Below are 12,933 nucleotides of genomic sequence, written 5' to 3'. Positions count from 1 at the left end.
AGTGAACAGGCAACAAGGGAGGGTTGGCCTGTATGTCACAGAGCCGCTCATTTGCTCGGAACAACTGAACACCTCAGATGATGCAGTTAATTTTTTGGCAGTGAAGATCGAGAACCAAAACCTGGTCATTGTGGTTGTATACAAGACTCCAGATAACAACTTCCCAGCAATACCAGGAACAGCTTTTAAAAATAATGACCTCATAAAGGTCACACTCACCTTATAAAGGTCACACTCACCTTACAAAGGTCACATTCACCTTACAAAGGCCACACTCACCTTACAAAGGTCACACTCACCTTACAAAGGTCATACTCACCTTACAAAGGTCACACTCACCTTACAAAGCTCACACTCACCTTACAAATGCCACACTCACCTTACAAAGGCCACACTCACCTTACTAAGGCCACACTCACCTTACAAAGGTCACACTCACCTTACAAAGGTCACACTCACCTTACAAATCCCACTCACCTTACAAATGCCACACTCACCTTACAAAGGTCACACTCAACTTACAAAGGTCACACTCACCTTACAAAGGTCACGGTGGCCCGGTGGTCTGGTGGCTAAAGCTCCCGCTTCACACACGGAGGGCCCGGGTTCGATTCCCGGCGGGTGGAAACATTTGACACGTTTCCTTACACCTGTTGTCCTGTTCACCTAGCAGCAAATAGGTACTTGGGTGTTAGTCGACTGGTGTGGGTCGCATCCTGGGGGACAAGATTAAGGACCCCAATGGAAATAAGTTAGACAGTCCTCGATGACGCACTGACTTTCTTGGGTTATCCTGGGTGGCTAACCCTCCGGGGTTAAAAATCCGAACGAAATCTTATCTTATCTTATCTCACTCACCTTACAAAGGTAACACTCACCTTACAAAGGTCACACTCACCTTACAAAGGTCTCTCTCAGTCTTCTCAGTGTACTGGAAGAGATCTTTCTCAGCAGGTGGGACGTAAGGCGTCTTCAGCCTGACCTTGCTAGGCACCTTGAACTTAGCCAAGGCCGTCTTGGCCAGCTCCTGGCCCCTCTTGGGCACCCGTGGCACACCATCCTTCACCTCCATCCTTCTAAATGACTTCAAAGTCGACGTAGTGCACTTTGAAGCCAAAAATATAGGAAGATCGAGCCTTCAGCCGGCACTGCCCTAGAATTACACTCGGTTCTGACTCTTGTGGTATACACACTATCTACTGCTCCATTCCCTAGGGTGGCTTTTGTGCGTTGAGGACGTGCGCTAAACCTGTATGGGGGTCGTTCAGTGAGTTAGGTTTCAGGTCTGTCTACTACACCAGGGCCATTATGATCTATATGTTACACTGTGTATATACACTGAGATATACACCTCACAGTGTATATACACTGAGATATACACCTCGCAGTATATATACACTGAGATATACACCTCACAGTGTATATACACTGAGATATACACCTCACAGTGTATATACACTGAGATATACACCTCACAGTGTATATACACTGAGATATACACCTCACAGTGTATATACACTGAGATATACACCTCACAGTGTATATACACTGAGATATACACCACACAGTGTATATACACTGAGATATACACCTCGCAGTGTATATACACTGAGATATACACCACACAGTGTGTATACACTGAGATATACACCACACAGTGTATATACACTGAGATATACACCACACAGTGTGTATACACTGAGATATACACCACACAGTGTATATACACTGAGATATACACCTCGCAGTGTATATACACTGAGATATACACCTCACAGTGTATATACACTGAGATATACACCACACAGTGTATATACACTGAGATATACACTATACAGAGAGGCGGTAAACCCACAAGACGCAGGGTTACCAGTGTGTGTTTGTATTGGTTGTCATAGTTACCGACCGAGAGGCGCTAAACCCTCACGGGCGAGAGGTTAATAAAACCAGCGATGGAAAGAGATTGCTTTATTACTCTGACAATGTGTGCTTTATTACCCTGACAATGTGGGCTTTATTACCCTGACAATGTGTGCTTTATTACCCTGACAATGTGTGCTTTATTACCCTGACAATGTGTGCTTTATTACCCTGACAATGTGTGCTTTATTACCCTGACAGTGTGTGCTTTGTTACCCTGACAGTGTGTGCTTTATTACCCTGACAATGTGTGCTTTATTACACTGACAATGTGTGCTTTATTACCCTGACAATGTGTGCTTTATTACCCTGACAATGTGTGCTTTATTACCCTGACAATGTGTGCTTTATTACCCTGACAATGTGTGCTTTATTACCCTGACAATGTGCTTTATTACCCTGACAGTGTGTGCTTTATTACCCTGACAGTGTGTGCTTTATTACCCTGACAATGTGTGCTTTATTACCCTGAGTGTGTGCTTTATTACCCTGACAATGTGTGCTTTATTACCCTGACAATGTGTGCTTTATTACCCTGACAGTGTGTGCTTTATTACCCTGACAGTGTGTGCTTTATTACCCTGACACTGTGTGCTTTATTACCCTGACACTGTGTGCTTTATTACCCTGACAATGTGTGCTTTATTACCCTGACAGTGTGTGCTTTATTACCCTGACAATGTGTGCTTTATTACCCTGACAGTGCGTGCTTTATTACCCTGACAATGTGTGCTTTATTACACTGACAATGTGTGCTTTATTACCCTGACAATGTGTGCTTTATTACCCTGACAGTGTGTGCTTTATTACCCTGACAGTGTGTGCTTTATTACCCTGACAATGTGTGCTTTATTACCCTGACAATGTGTGCTTTATTACCCTGACAATGTGTGCTTTATTACCCTGACAGTGTGTGCTTTATTACCCTGACAGTGTGTGCTTTATTACCCTGACAATGTGTGCTTTATTACACTGACAATGTGTGCTTTATTACCCTGACAATGTGTGCTTTATTACCCTGACAGTGTGTGCTTTATTACCCTGACAGTGTGTGCTTTATTACCCTGACAATGTGTGCTTTATTACCCTGACAATGTGTGCTTTATTACACTGACAATGTGTGCTTTATTACCCTGACAATGTGTGCTTTATTACCCTGACAGTGTGTGCTTTATTACCCTGACAATGTGTGCTTTATTACACTGACAATGTGTGCTTTATTACCCTGACAGTGTGTGCTTTATTACCCTGACAGTGTGTGCTTTATTACCCTGACAGTGTGTGCTTTATTACCCTGACAGTGTGTGCTTTATTACCCTGACAATGTGTGCTTTATTACCCTGACAATGTGTGCTTTATTACACTGACAATGTGTGCTTTATTACCCTGACAATGTGTGCTTTATTACCCTGACAGTGTGTGCTTTATTACCCTGACAATGTGTGCTTTATTACCCTGACAATGTGTGCTTTATTACACTGACAATGTGTGCTTTATTACCCTGACAGTGTGTGCTTTATTACCCTGACAGTGTGTGCTTTATTACCCTGACAGTGTGTGCTTTATTACCCTGACAGTGTGTGCTTTATTACCCTGACAATGTGTGCTTTATTACACTGACAATGTGTGCTTTATTACCCTGACAGTGTGTGCTTTATTACCCTGACAGTGTGTGCTTTATTACCCTGACAGTGTGTGCTTTATTACCCTGACAGTGTGTGCTTTATTACCCTGACAGTGTGTGCTTTATTACCCTGACAGTGTGTGCTTTATTACCCTGACAGTGTGTGCTTTATTACCCTGACAATGTGTGCTTTATTACCCTGACAATGTGTGCTTTATTACCCTGACAATGTGTGCTTTATTACCCTGACAATGTGTGCTTTATTACCCTGACAATGTGTGCTTTATTACCCTGACAATGTGTGCTTTATTACCCTGACAATGTGTGCTTTATTACCCTGACAGTGTGTGCTTTATTACCCTGACAGTGTGTGCTTTATTACCCTGACAATGTGTGCTTTATTACCCCGACAATGTGTGCTTTATTACCCTGACAATGTGTGCTTTATTACCATGACAGTGTGTGCTTTATTACCCTGACAGTGTGTGCTTTATTACCCTGACAATGTGTGCTTTATTACCCTGACAATGTGTGCTTTATTACCCTGACAATGTGTGCTTTATTACCCTGACAGTGTGTGCTTTATTACACTGACAATGTGTGCTTTATTACCCTGACAGTGTGTGCTTTATTACCCTGACAGTGTGTGCTTTATTACCCTGACAGTGTGTGCTTTATTACCCTGACAATGTGTGCTTTATTACCCTGACAATATGTGCTTTATTACCCTGACAATGTGTGCTTTATTACCCTGACAATGTGTGCTTTATTACCCTGACAATGTGTGCTTTATTACCCTGACAATGTGTGCTTTATTACCCTGACAATGTGTGCTTTATTACCCTGACAATGTGTGCTTTATTACCCTGACAGTGTGTGCTTTATTACCCTGTCAGTGTGTGCTTTATTACCCTGACAATGTGTGCTTTATTACCCTGACAATGTGTGCTTTATTACCCTGACAATGTGTGCTTTATTACCATGACAATGTGTGCTTTATTAACCTGACAATGTGTGCTTTATTACCCTGACAATGTGTGCTTTATTACCCTGACAATGTGTGCTTTATTAACCTGACAATGTGTGCTTTATTACCCTGACAGTGTGTGCTTTATTACCCTGACAGTGTGTGCTTTATTACCCTGACAGTGTGTGCTTTATTACCCTGACAATTTGTGCTTTATTACCCTGACAATGTGTGCTTTATTACCCTGACAATGTGTGCTTTATTACCCTGACAATGTGTGCTTTATTACCCTGACAGTGTGTGCTTTATTACCCTGACAGTGTGTGCTTTATTACCCTGACAGTGTGTGCTTTATTACCCTGACAATGTGTGCTTTATTACCCTGACAGTGTGTGCTTTATTACCCTGATAATGTGTGCTTTATTACCCTGACAGTGTGTGCTTTATTACCCTGACAATGTGTGCTTTATTACCCTGACAATGTGTGCTTTATTACCCTGACAGTGTGTGCTTTATTACCCTGACACTGTGCTTTATTACCCTGACAGTGTGTGCTTTATTACCCTGACACTGTGTGCTTTATTACCCTGACAGTGTGTGCTTTATTACCCTGACAATGTGTGCTTTATTACCCTGACACTGTGTGCTCTATTACCCTGACAGTGTGTGCTTTATTACCCTGACAATGTGTGCTTTATTACCCTGACAATGTGTGCTTTATTACCCTGACAATGTGTGCTTTATTACCCTGACAATGTGTGCTTTATTAACCTGAGTGTGTGCTTTATTACCCTGACAATGTGTGCTTTATTACCCTGACAATGTGTGCTTTATTACCCTGACAATGTGTGCTTTATTACCCTGACAATGTGTGCTTTATTAACCTGACAATGTGTGCTTTATTACCCTGACAATGTGTGCTTTATTACCCTGACAATGTGTGCTTTATTAACCTGACAATGTGTGCTTTATTACCCCGACAGTGTGTGCTTTATTACCCTGACAGTGTGTGCTTTATTACCCTGACAATGTGTGCTTTATTACCCTGACAGTGAGTGCTTTATTACCCTCACAATGTGTGCTTTATTACCCTGACAATGTGTGCTTTATTACCCTGACAATGTGTGCTTTATTACCCTGTGTGCTTTATTACCCTGACAATGTGTGCTTTATTACCCTGACAATGTGTGCTTTATTACCCTGACAATGTGTGCTTTATTACCCTGACACTGTGTGCTTTATTACCCTGACACTGTGTGCTTTATTACCCTGACAGTGTGTGCTTTATTACCCTGACAATGTGTGCTTTATTACCCTGACAATGTGTGCTTTATTACCCTGACAATGTGTGCTTTATTACCCTGACACTGTGTGTTTTATTACACTGACACTGTGTGCTTTATTACCCTGACACTGTGCTTTATTACCCTGACAGTGTGTGCTTTATTACCCTGACAATGTGTGCTTTATTACCCTGACAATGTGTGCTTTATTACCCTGACAATGTGTGCTTTATTAACCTGACTGTGTGCTTTATTACCCTGACAGTGTGTGCTTTATTACCCTGACACTGTGTGCTTTATTACCATGACACTGTGTGCTTTATTACCCTGACACTGTGTGCTTTATTACCCTGACAATGTGTGCTTTATTACCCTGACAATGTGTGCTTTATTACCCTGACAGTGTGTGCTTTATTACCCTGACAATGTGTGCTTTATTACCCTGACAATGTGTGCTTTATTACCCTGACAATGTGTGCTTTATTACCCTGACACTGTGTGCTTTATTACCCTGACAGTGTGTGCTTTATTACCCTGACAATGTGTGCTTTATTACCCTGACAGTGTGTGCTTTATTACCCTGACAATGTGTGCTTTATTACCCTGACAATGTGTGCTTTATTACCCTGACAGTGTGTGCTTTATTACCCTGACAATGTGCTTTATTACCCTGACACTGTGTGCTTTATTACCCTGACAATGTGTGCTTTATTACCCTGACACTGTGTGCTTTATTACCCTGACAAAGTGTGCTTTATTACCCTGACAATGTGTGCTTTATTACCCTGACAATGTGTGCTTTATTACCCTGACAGTGTGTGCTTTATTACCCTGACAGTGTGTGCTTTATTACCCTGAGAGTGTGTGCTTTATTACCCTGAGAGTGTGCTTTATTACCCTGACAGTGTGTGCTTTATTACCCTGACAGTATGTGCTTTATTACCCTGACAGTGTGTGCTTTATTACCCTGACAGTGTGTGCTTTATTACCCTGACAGTGTGTGCTTTATTACCCTGACAATGTGTGCTTTATTACCCTGACAATGTGTGCTTTATTACCCTGACAGTGTGTGCTTTATTACCCTGAGAGTGTGCTTTACTACCCTGACAGTGTGTGCTTTATTACCCTGACAATGTGTGCTTTATTACCCTGTGTGCTATATTACCCTGAGAGTGTGCTTTATTACCCTGACAGTGTGTGCTTTATTACCCTGACAATGTGTGCTTTATTACCCTGACAATGTGTGCTTTATTACCCTGACAATGTGTGCTTTATTACCCTGACAGTGTGTGCTTTATTACCCTGACAGTGTGTGCTTTATTACCCTGACAATGTGTGCTTTATTACCCTGAAAGTGTGTGCTTTATTACCCTGACAGTGTGCTTTATTACCCTGACAGTGTGTGCTTTATTACCCTGACAGTGTGTGCTTTATTAAACTGACAGTATGTGCTTTATTACCCTGACAGTGTGTGCTTTATTACCCTGACAGTGTGTACTTTATTACCCTGACAATGTGTGCTTTATTACCCTGACAGTGTGCTTTATTACACTGACAGTGTGTGCTTTATTACCCTGACAGTGTGTGCTTTATTACACTGACAGTGTGTGCTTTATTACCCTGAGTGTGTGCTTTATTACCCTGACAGTGTGTGCTTTATTACCCTGACAGTGTGTGCTTTATTACCCTGAGTGTGTGCTTTATTACCCTGACAATGTGTGCTTTATTACCCTGACAGTGTGTGCTTTATTACCCTGACAATGTGTGCTTTATTACCCTGACAGTGTGTGCTTTATTACCCTGACAATGTGTGCTTTATTACCCTGACAGTGTGTGCTTTATTACCCAGTGTGTGCTTTATTACCCTGACAATGTGTGCTTTATTACCCTGACAGTGCGTGCTTTATTACCCTGACAGTGTGCTTTATTACCCTGACAGTGTGTGCTTTATTACCCTGACAGTATGTGCTTTATTACCCTGACAGTGTGTGCTTTATTACCCTGACAGTGTGTGCTTTATTACCCTGAGTGTGTGCTTTATTACCCTGATAATGTGTGCTTTAATACCCTGTGTGCTTTATTACCCTGACAGTGTGTGCTTTATTACCCAGTGTGTGCTTTATTTCCCCGACAGTGTGTGCTTTATTACCCTGACAGTGTGTGCTTTATTACCCTGACAATGTGTGCTTTATTACCCTGACAGTGCGTGCTTTATTACCCTGACAGTGTGTGCTTTATTACCCTGACAGTGTGCTTTATTACCCTGACAGTAGGTGCTTTATTACCCTGACAGTGTGTGCTTTATTACCCTGACAGTGTGTGCTTTATTACCCTTATAATGTGTGCTTTATTACCCTGACAATGTGTGCTTTATTACCCTGACAATGTGTGCTTTATTACCCTGACAGTGTGTGCTTTATTACCCTGACAGTGTGTGCTTTATTACCCTGACAATGTGTGCTTTAATACCCTGACAGTGTGTGCTTTAATACCCTGACAGTGTGTGCTTTATTACCCTGTGTGTACTTTATTATCCTGTAACTTATTACCCTGAGTGTTTTATTACCTTGACAGTGTGTGCTTTATTACCCTGACAGTGAGTGCTTTATTACCCTGAGAGTGGTACATTACCTGACAATGTGTTTTATTACCCTGATAGTGACTGCCTTATCTTGACAGTGTGCTTTATTATCCTGACTGCTTTATTACCCTGTGTGGTTTATTACCCTGTGTGCTTTATTGCCCTAACAGTGCTTTATTACCGTGACAATGCTTTACCCTCTGTGTTTTATTACAACGAGTCATTTACTGTGTGCTTTATTACCCTCAGTTTTCTTTACTGTCAGTGTGCTTTATTACCCAGTGCTTCTCTATTTTATTACCCTCATGCTAAGTGCTTTATTACACTCAGTGTTTGTCCTTTATTACCCACTGAAACTAAATGTTTTTTTCATAAGGGACTGTATAGAAGAGCTTTATGGGGAGATTTATAAGAGGTGTCCGATATGTCTGCAACTTAATAAAGCAGAGTGTTGCGTCGGTGCCTTTGCTTGGTGGCTAAAGCTCTCGCTTCACACAGTGAGGGTCCAAGTTCAATTCCCAGCGTGGGTAGGAACATTGGACATTTTTCCTTACACTGGTTGTCTATGTTCACCCATCAACAGATACAGATACTAATGCCGGAAAAAAAATCCCCCCCCCCCAGTACCAACAATACCACCAGTCCGATAACATTCTTCTTTGCAAATATACAGGGTCTAAAGCCAGCAACAAACAACAAAATACCTTTCATCAGTGGACTGCTTGCAGAGGCAAAGGCAATGTTCGCTGCTTTCACTGAGACCCACATAAAGGATCACTTGGACAACGAAATATGGATCCCAGGTTACAACCTATACAGATGTGACAGAGTGAACAGGCAAAAAGGGGGGGGGGGGGGTTGGCCTGTACATTGCAGAGTCACTTGTTTGCACAGAACTGCTTAATGCCTCAAATGATGTAGTGGAAGTTTTAGCAGTAAAGATCGAGAACCAAAACCTAGTCATTGTGGTAGTCTGCAAGCCTCCGGATGCAACATCCCAGCAATTCCAGGAACAGCTGTTAAAAATTGACCACTGTCTGGAAAATCTTCCAGCTCCTGCACCCAACATCTTGCTCCTGGGGGATTTCAACTTAAGGCACCTAAAATGGAGGAATATAGCAAATAATGTTGTTGCAGTAATAACACCAGGAGGCAGCTCTGATGAAAACTCACACTCACACGAGCTTTTAAATCTCTGCACAAAATTCAATTTAAACCAGCAAATAATAGAGCCTACTAGACTGGAGAATACACTAGACCTCATCTTCACTAACAATGATGATCTGATAAGAAATGTCACCATATCAAAAACAATATACTCAGATCACAACATAATTGAGGTTCAGACATATATGCGTGGAGCCCCAGACCGACATAATGAGACTAGTCACGAGGGAGCATTCACCAAATTCAACTTCAATAACAAAAACATAAAGTGGGACCAAGTAAACCAAGTCCTAACCGATATAAGCTGGGAAGATATACTAAGCAACACAGACCCCAACTTATGCCTAGAACAGATTAACTCAGTGGCACTCGATGTATGCACAAGGCTTATTCCTCTAAGAAAAAGGAGTAGATGTAAAATAGAAAGAGACAGGCGCTCCCTTTACAGGCGACGGAAAAGAATAACAGAGCGGCTAAAAGAGGTCAATATATCTGAAATGCGTAGGGAGACACTGGTCAGAGAAATAGCAAGCATCGAACTTAAGCTAAAAGAATCCTTTAGGAGTCAGGAATCGCGGGAAGAACTAAAAGCCATAAATGAAATCGAAAGAAACCCAAAGTATTTCTTCTCCTATGCCAAATCAAAATCGAGAACAACGTCCAGTATTGGGCCCCTACTTAAACAAGATGGGTCCTACACAGATGACAGCAAGGAAATGAGTGAGCTACTTAAGTCCCAATATGACTCAGTTTTTAGCAAGCCGCTAATCAGACTGAGAGTCGAAGATCAAAATGAATTTTTTATGAGAGAGCCACAAAATTTGATTAACACAAGCCTATCCGATGTTATCCTGATGCCAAATGACTTCGAACAGGCGATAAATGACATGCCCATACACTCTGCCCCAGGGCCAGACTCATGGAACTCTGTGTTCATCAAGAACTGCAAGAAGCCCCTATCATGAGCCTTTTCCATCCTATGGAGAGGGAGCATGGACACGGGGGTCGTCCCACAGTTACTAAAAACAACAGACATAGCCCCACTCCACAAAGGGGGCAGTAAAGCAACAGCAAAGAACTACAGACCAATAGCACTAACATCCCATATCATAAAAATCTTTGAAAGGGTCCTAAGAAGCAAGATCACCACCCATCTAGAAACCCATCAGTTACACAACCCAGGGCAACATGGGTTTAGAACAGGTCGCTCCTGTCTGTCTCAACTATTGGATCACTACGACAAGGTCCTAAATGCACTAGAAGACAAAAAGAATGCAGATGTAATATATACAGACTTTTCAAAAGCCTTCGACAAGTGTGACCATGGCGTAATAGCGCACAAAATGCGTGCTAAAGGAATAACAGGAAAAGTCGGTCGATGGATCTATAATTTCCTCACTAACAGAACACAGAGAGTAGTCGTCAACAGAGTAAAGTCCGAGGCAGCTACGGTGAAAAGCTCTGTTCCACAAGGCACAGTACTCGCTCCCATCTTGTTCCTCATCCTCATATCCGACATAGACAAGGATGTCAGCCACAGCACCGTGTCTTCCTTTGCAGATGACACCTGAATCTGCATGACAGTGTCTTCCATTGCAGACACTGCAAGGCTCCAGGCAGACATCAACCAAATTTTTCAGTGGGCTGCAGAAAACAATATGAAGTTCAACGATGAGAAATTTCAATTACTCAGATATGGTAAACATGAGGAAATTAAATCTTCATCAGAGTACAAAACAAATTCTGGCCACAAAATAGAGCGAAACACCAACGTCAAAGACCTGGGAGTGATCATGTCGGAGGATCTCACCTTCAAGGACCATAACATTGTATCAATCGCATCTGCTAGAAAAATGACAGGAGGGATAATGAGAACCTTCAAAACTAGGGAGGCCAAGCCCATGATGACACTCTTCAGGTCACTTGTTCTATCTAGGCTGGAATATTGCTGCACACTAACAGCACCTTTCAAGGCAGGTGAAATTGCCGACCTAGAAAATGTACAGAGAACTTTCACGGCGCGCATAACAGAGATAAAACACCTCAATTACTGGGAGCGCTTGAGGTTCCTAAACCTGTATTCCCTGGAACGCAGGAGGGAGAGATACATGATTATATACACCTGGAAAATCCTAGAGGGTCTAGCACCGAACTTGCACACGAAAATCACTCACTACGAAAGCAAAAGACTTGGCAGACGATGCAACATCCCCCCAATGAAAAGCAGGGGTGTCACTAGCACGTTAAGAGACCATACAATAAGTGTCAGGGGACCGAGACTGTTCAACTGCCTCCCAGCACACATAAGGGGGATTACCAACAGACCCCTGGCAGTCTTCAAGCTGGCACTGGACAAGCACCTAAAGTCAGTTCCTGATCAGCCGGGCTGTGGCTCGTACGTTGGTTTGCGTGCAGCCAGCAGCAACAGCCTGGTTGATCAGGCTCTGATCCACCAGGAGGCCTGGTCACAGACCGGGCCTTGGGGGCGTTGACCCCCAGAACTCTCTCCAGGTCTCCAGGTAATCAGTAAAATATGTACCTGGGTGTTAGTGGACTGGTGTGGGTCACATCCTGGGTGTTAGTGGACTGGTGTGGGTCACATCCTGGGTGTTAGTGGACTGGTGTGGGTCACATCCTGGGTGTTAGTGGACTGGTGTGGGTCACATCCTGGGTGTTAGTGGACTGGTGTGGGTCACATCCTGGGTGTTAGTGGACTGGTGTGGGTCACATCTTGGGACAAAACTGACCTAACTTGCGGGAAATGCTCAGCATAACAAGCGGCTTCCTGAGAGCTCATCGTAAACCAAAATTATCGCAAACCAAATCAATTTTCCCCATAAGAAATAATGGAAATCAAATTAATCAGTGCAAGACACCCAAAAGTATGAAAATTTTTTTTACCACATGAAATATTAATTTTAATACACACAAACTGACACTTACCTTTATTGAAGATCTGGTGATGATTGATGGGATGGGAGGAGGGGAGAGTGTTGATGGTGTTAGTGTTAAGAAGGGGAATTCCCTTCCATTAGGACTTGAGGTAGCAAGTCCTTTTCCGGGGTTACTTCCCTTCTTCTTTTAATGCCACTAGGACCAGCTTCAGAGTCACTGGACTTCTGTTGCACAACATATCTGTCCATAGAGGCCTGTACCTCTCGTTCCTTTATGACTTTCCTAAAGTGGTTCACAACATTGTCATTGTACAGGCTGCCAACATGGCTTGCAGTAGCTGTCTGAGGGTGATTTTCATCAAAAAAGCTTTGCACTTTAGGCCACATTGCACACATTTCCTTAATCTTTGAAGTAGACAACTTCTTCAATTTCTCTCTCCCCTCCTCCGAAGCAGTTTCCTCAGGTGTGGCCTCTTGCTGTTGAAGATGATCTAGCA

At 42.6% G+C, this 12,933-nt stretch overlaps 1 protein-coding gene across 1 annotated transcript in view; it reads right to left on the bottom strand.

The window, feature by feature from the left end:
- The window catches only part of LOC128703491 (uncharacterized), a 28,213-nt gene extending 26,802 nt beyond the window's left edge, over positions 1–1,411 (bottom strand). The window contains exon 1 of the mRNA XM_053798185.2: positions 899–1,411. Within this exon, the coding sequence (XP_053654160.2) occupies positions 899–1,072 (174 nt within the window). The 5' untranslated portion in view covers positions 1,073–1,411. The remainder of the gene's footprint in view (positions 1–898) is intronic.
- Positions 1,412–12,933: the final 11,522 nt, after the last annotated feature.

This window comes from Cherax quadricarinatus, chromosome 93 (assembly GCF_038502225.1).
Source record: "Cherax quadricarinatus isolate ZL_2023a chromosome 93, ASM3850222v1, whole genome shotgun sequence".
Taxonomy (NCBI): domain Eukaryota; kingdom Metazoa; phylum Arthropoda; class Malacostraca; order Decapoda; family Parastacidae; genus Cherax; species Cherax quadricarinatus.
Note: the sequence above shows the minus strand (reverse complement) of the source record. Positions and strands in the feature narration are given on the sequence as shown.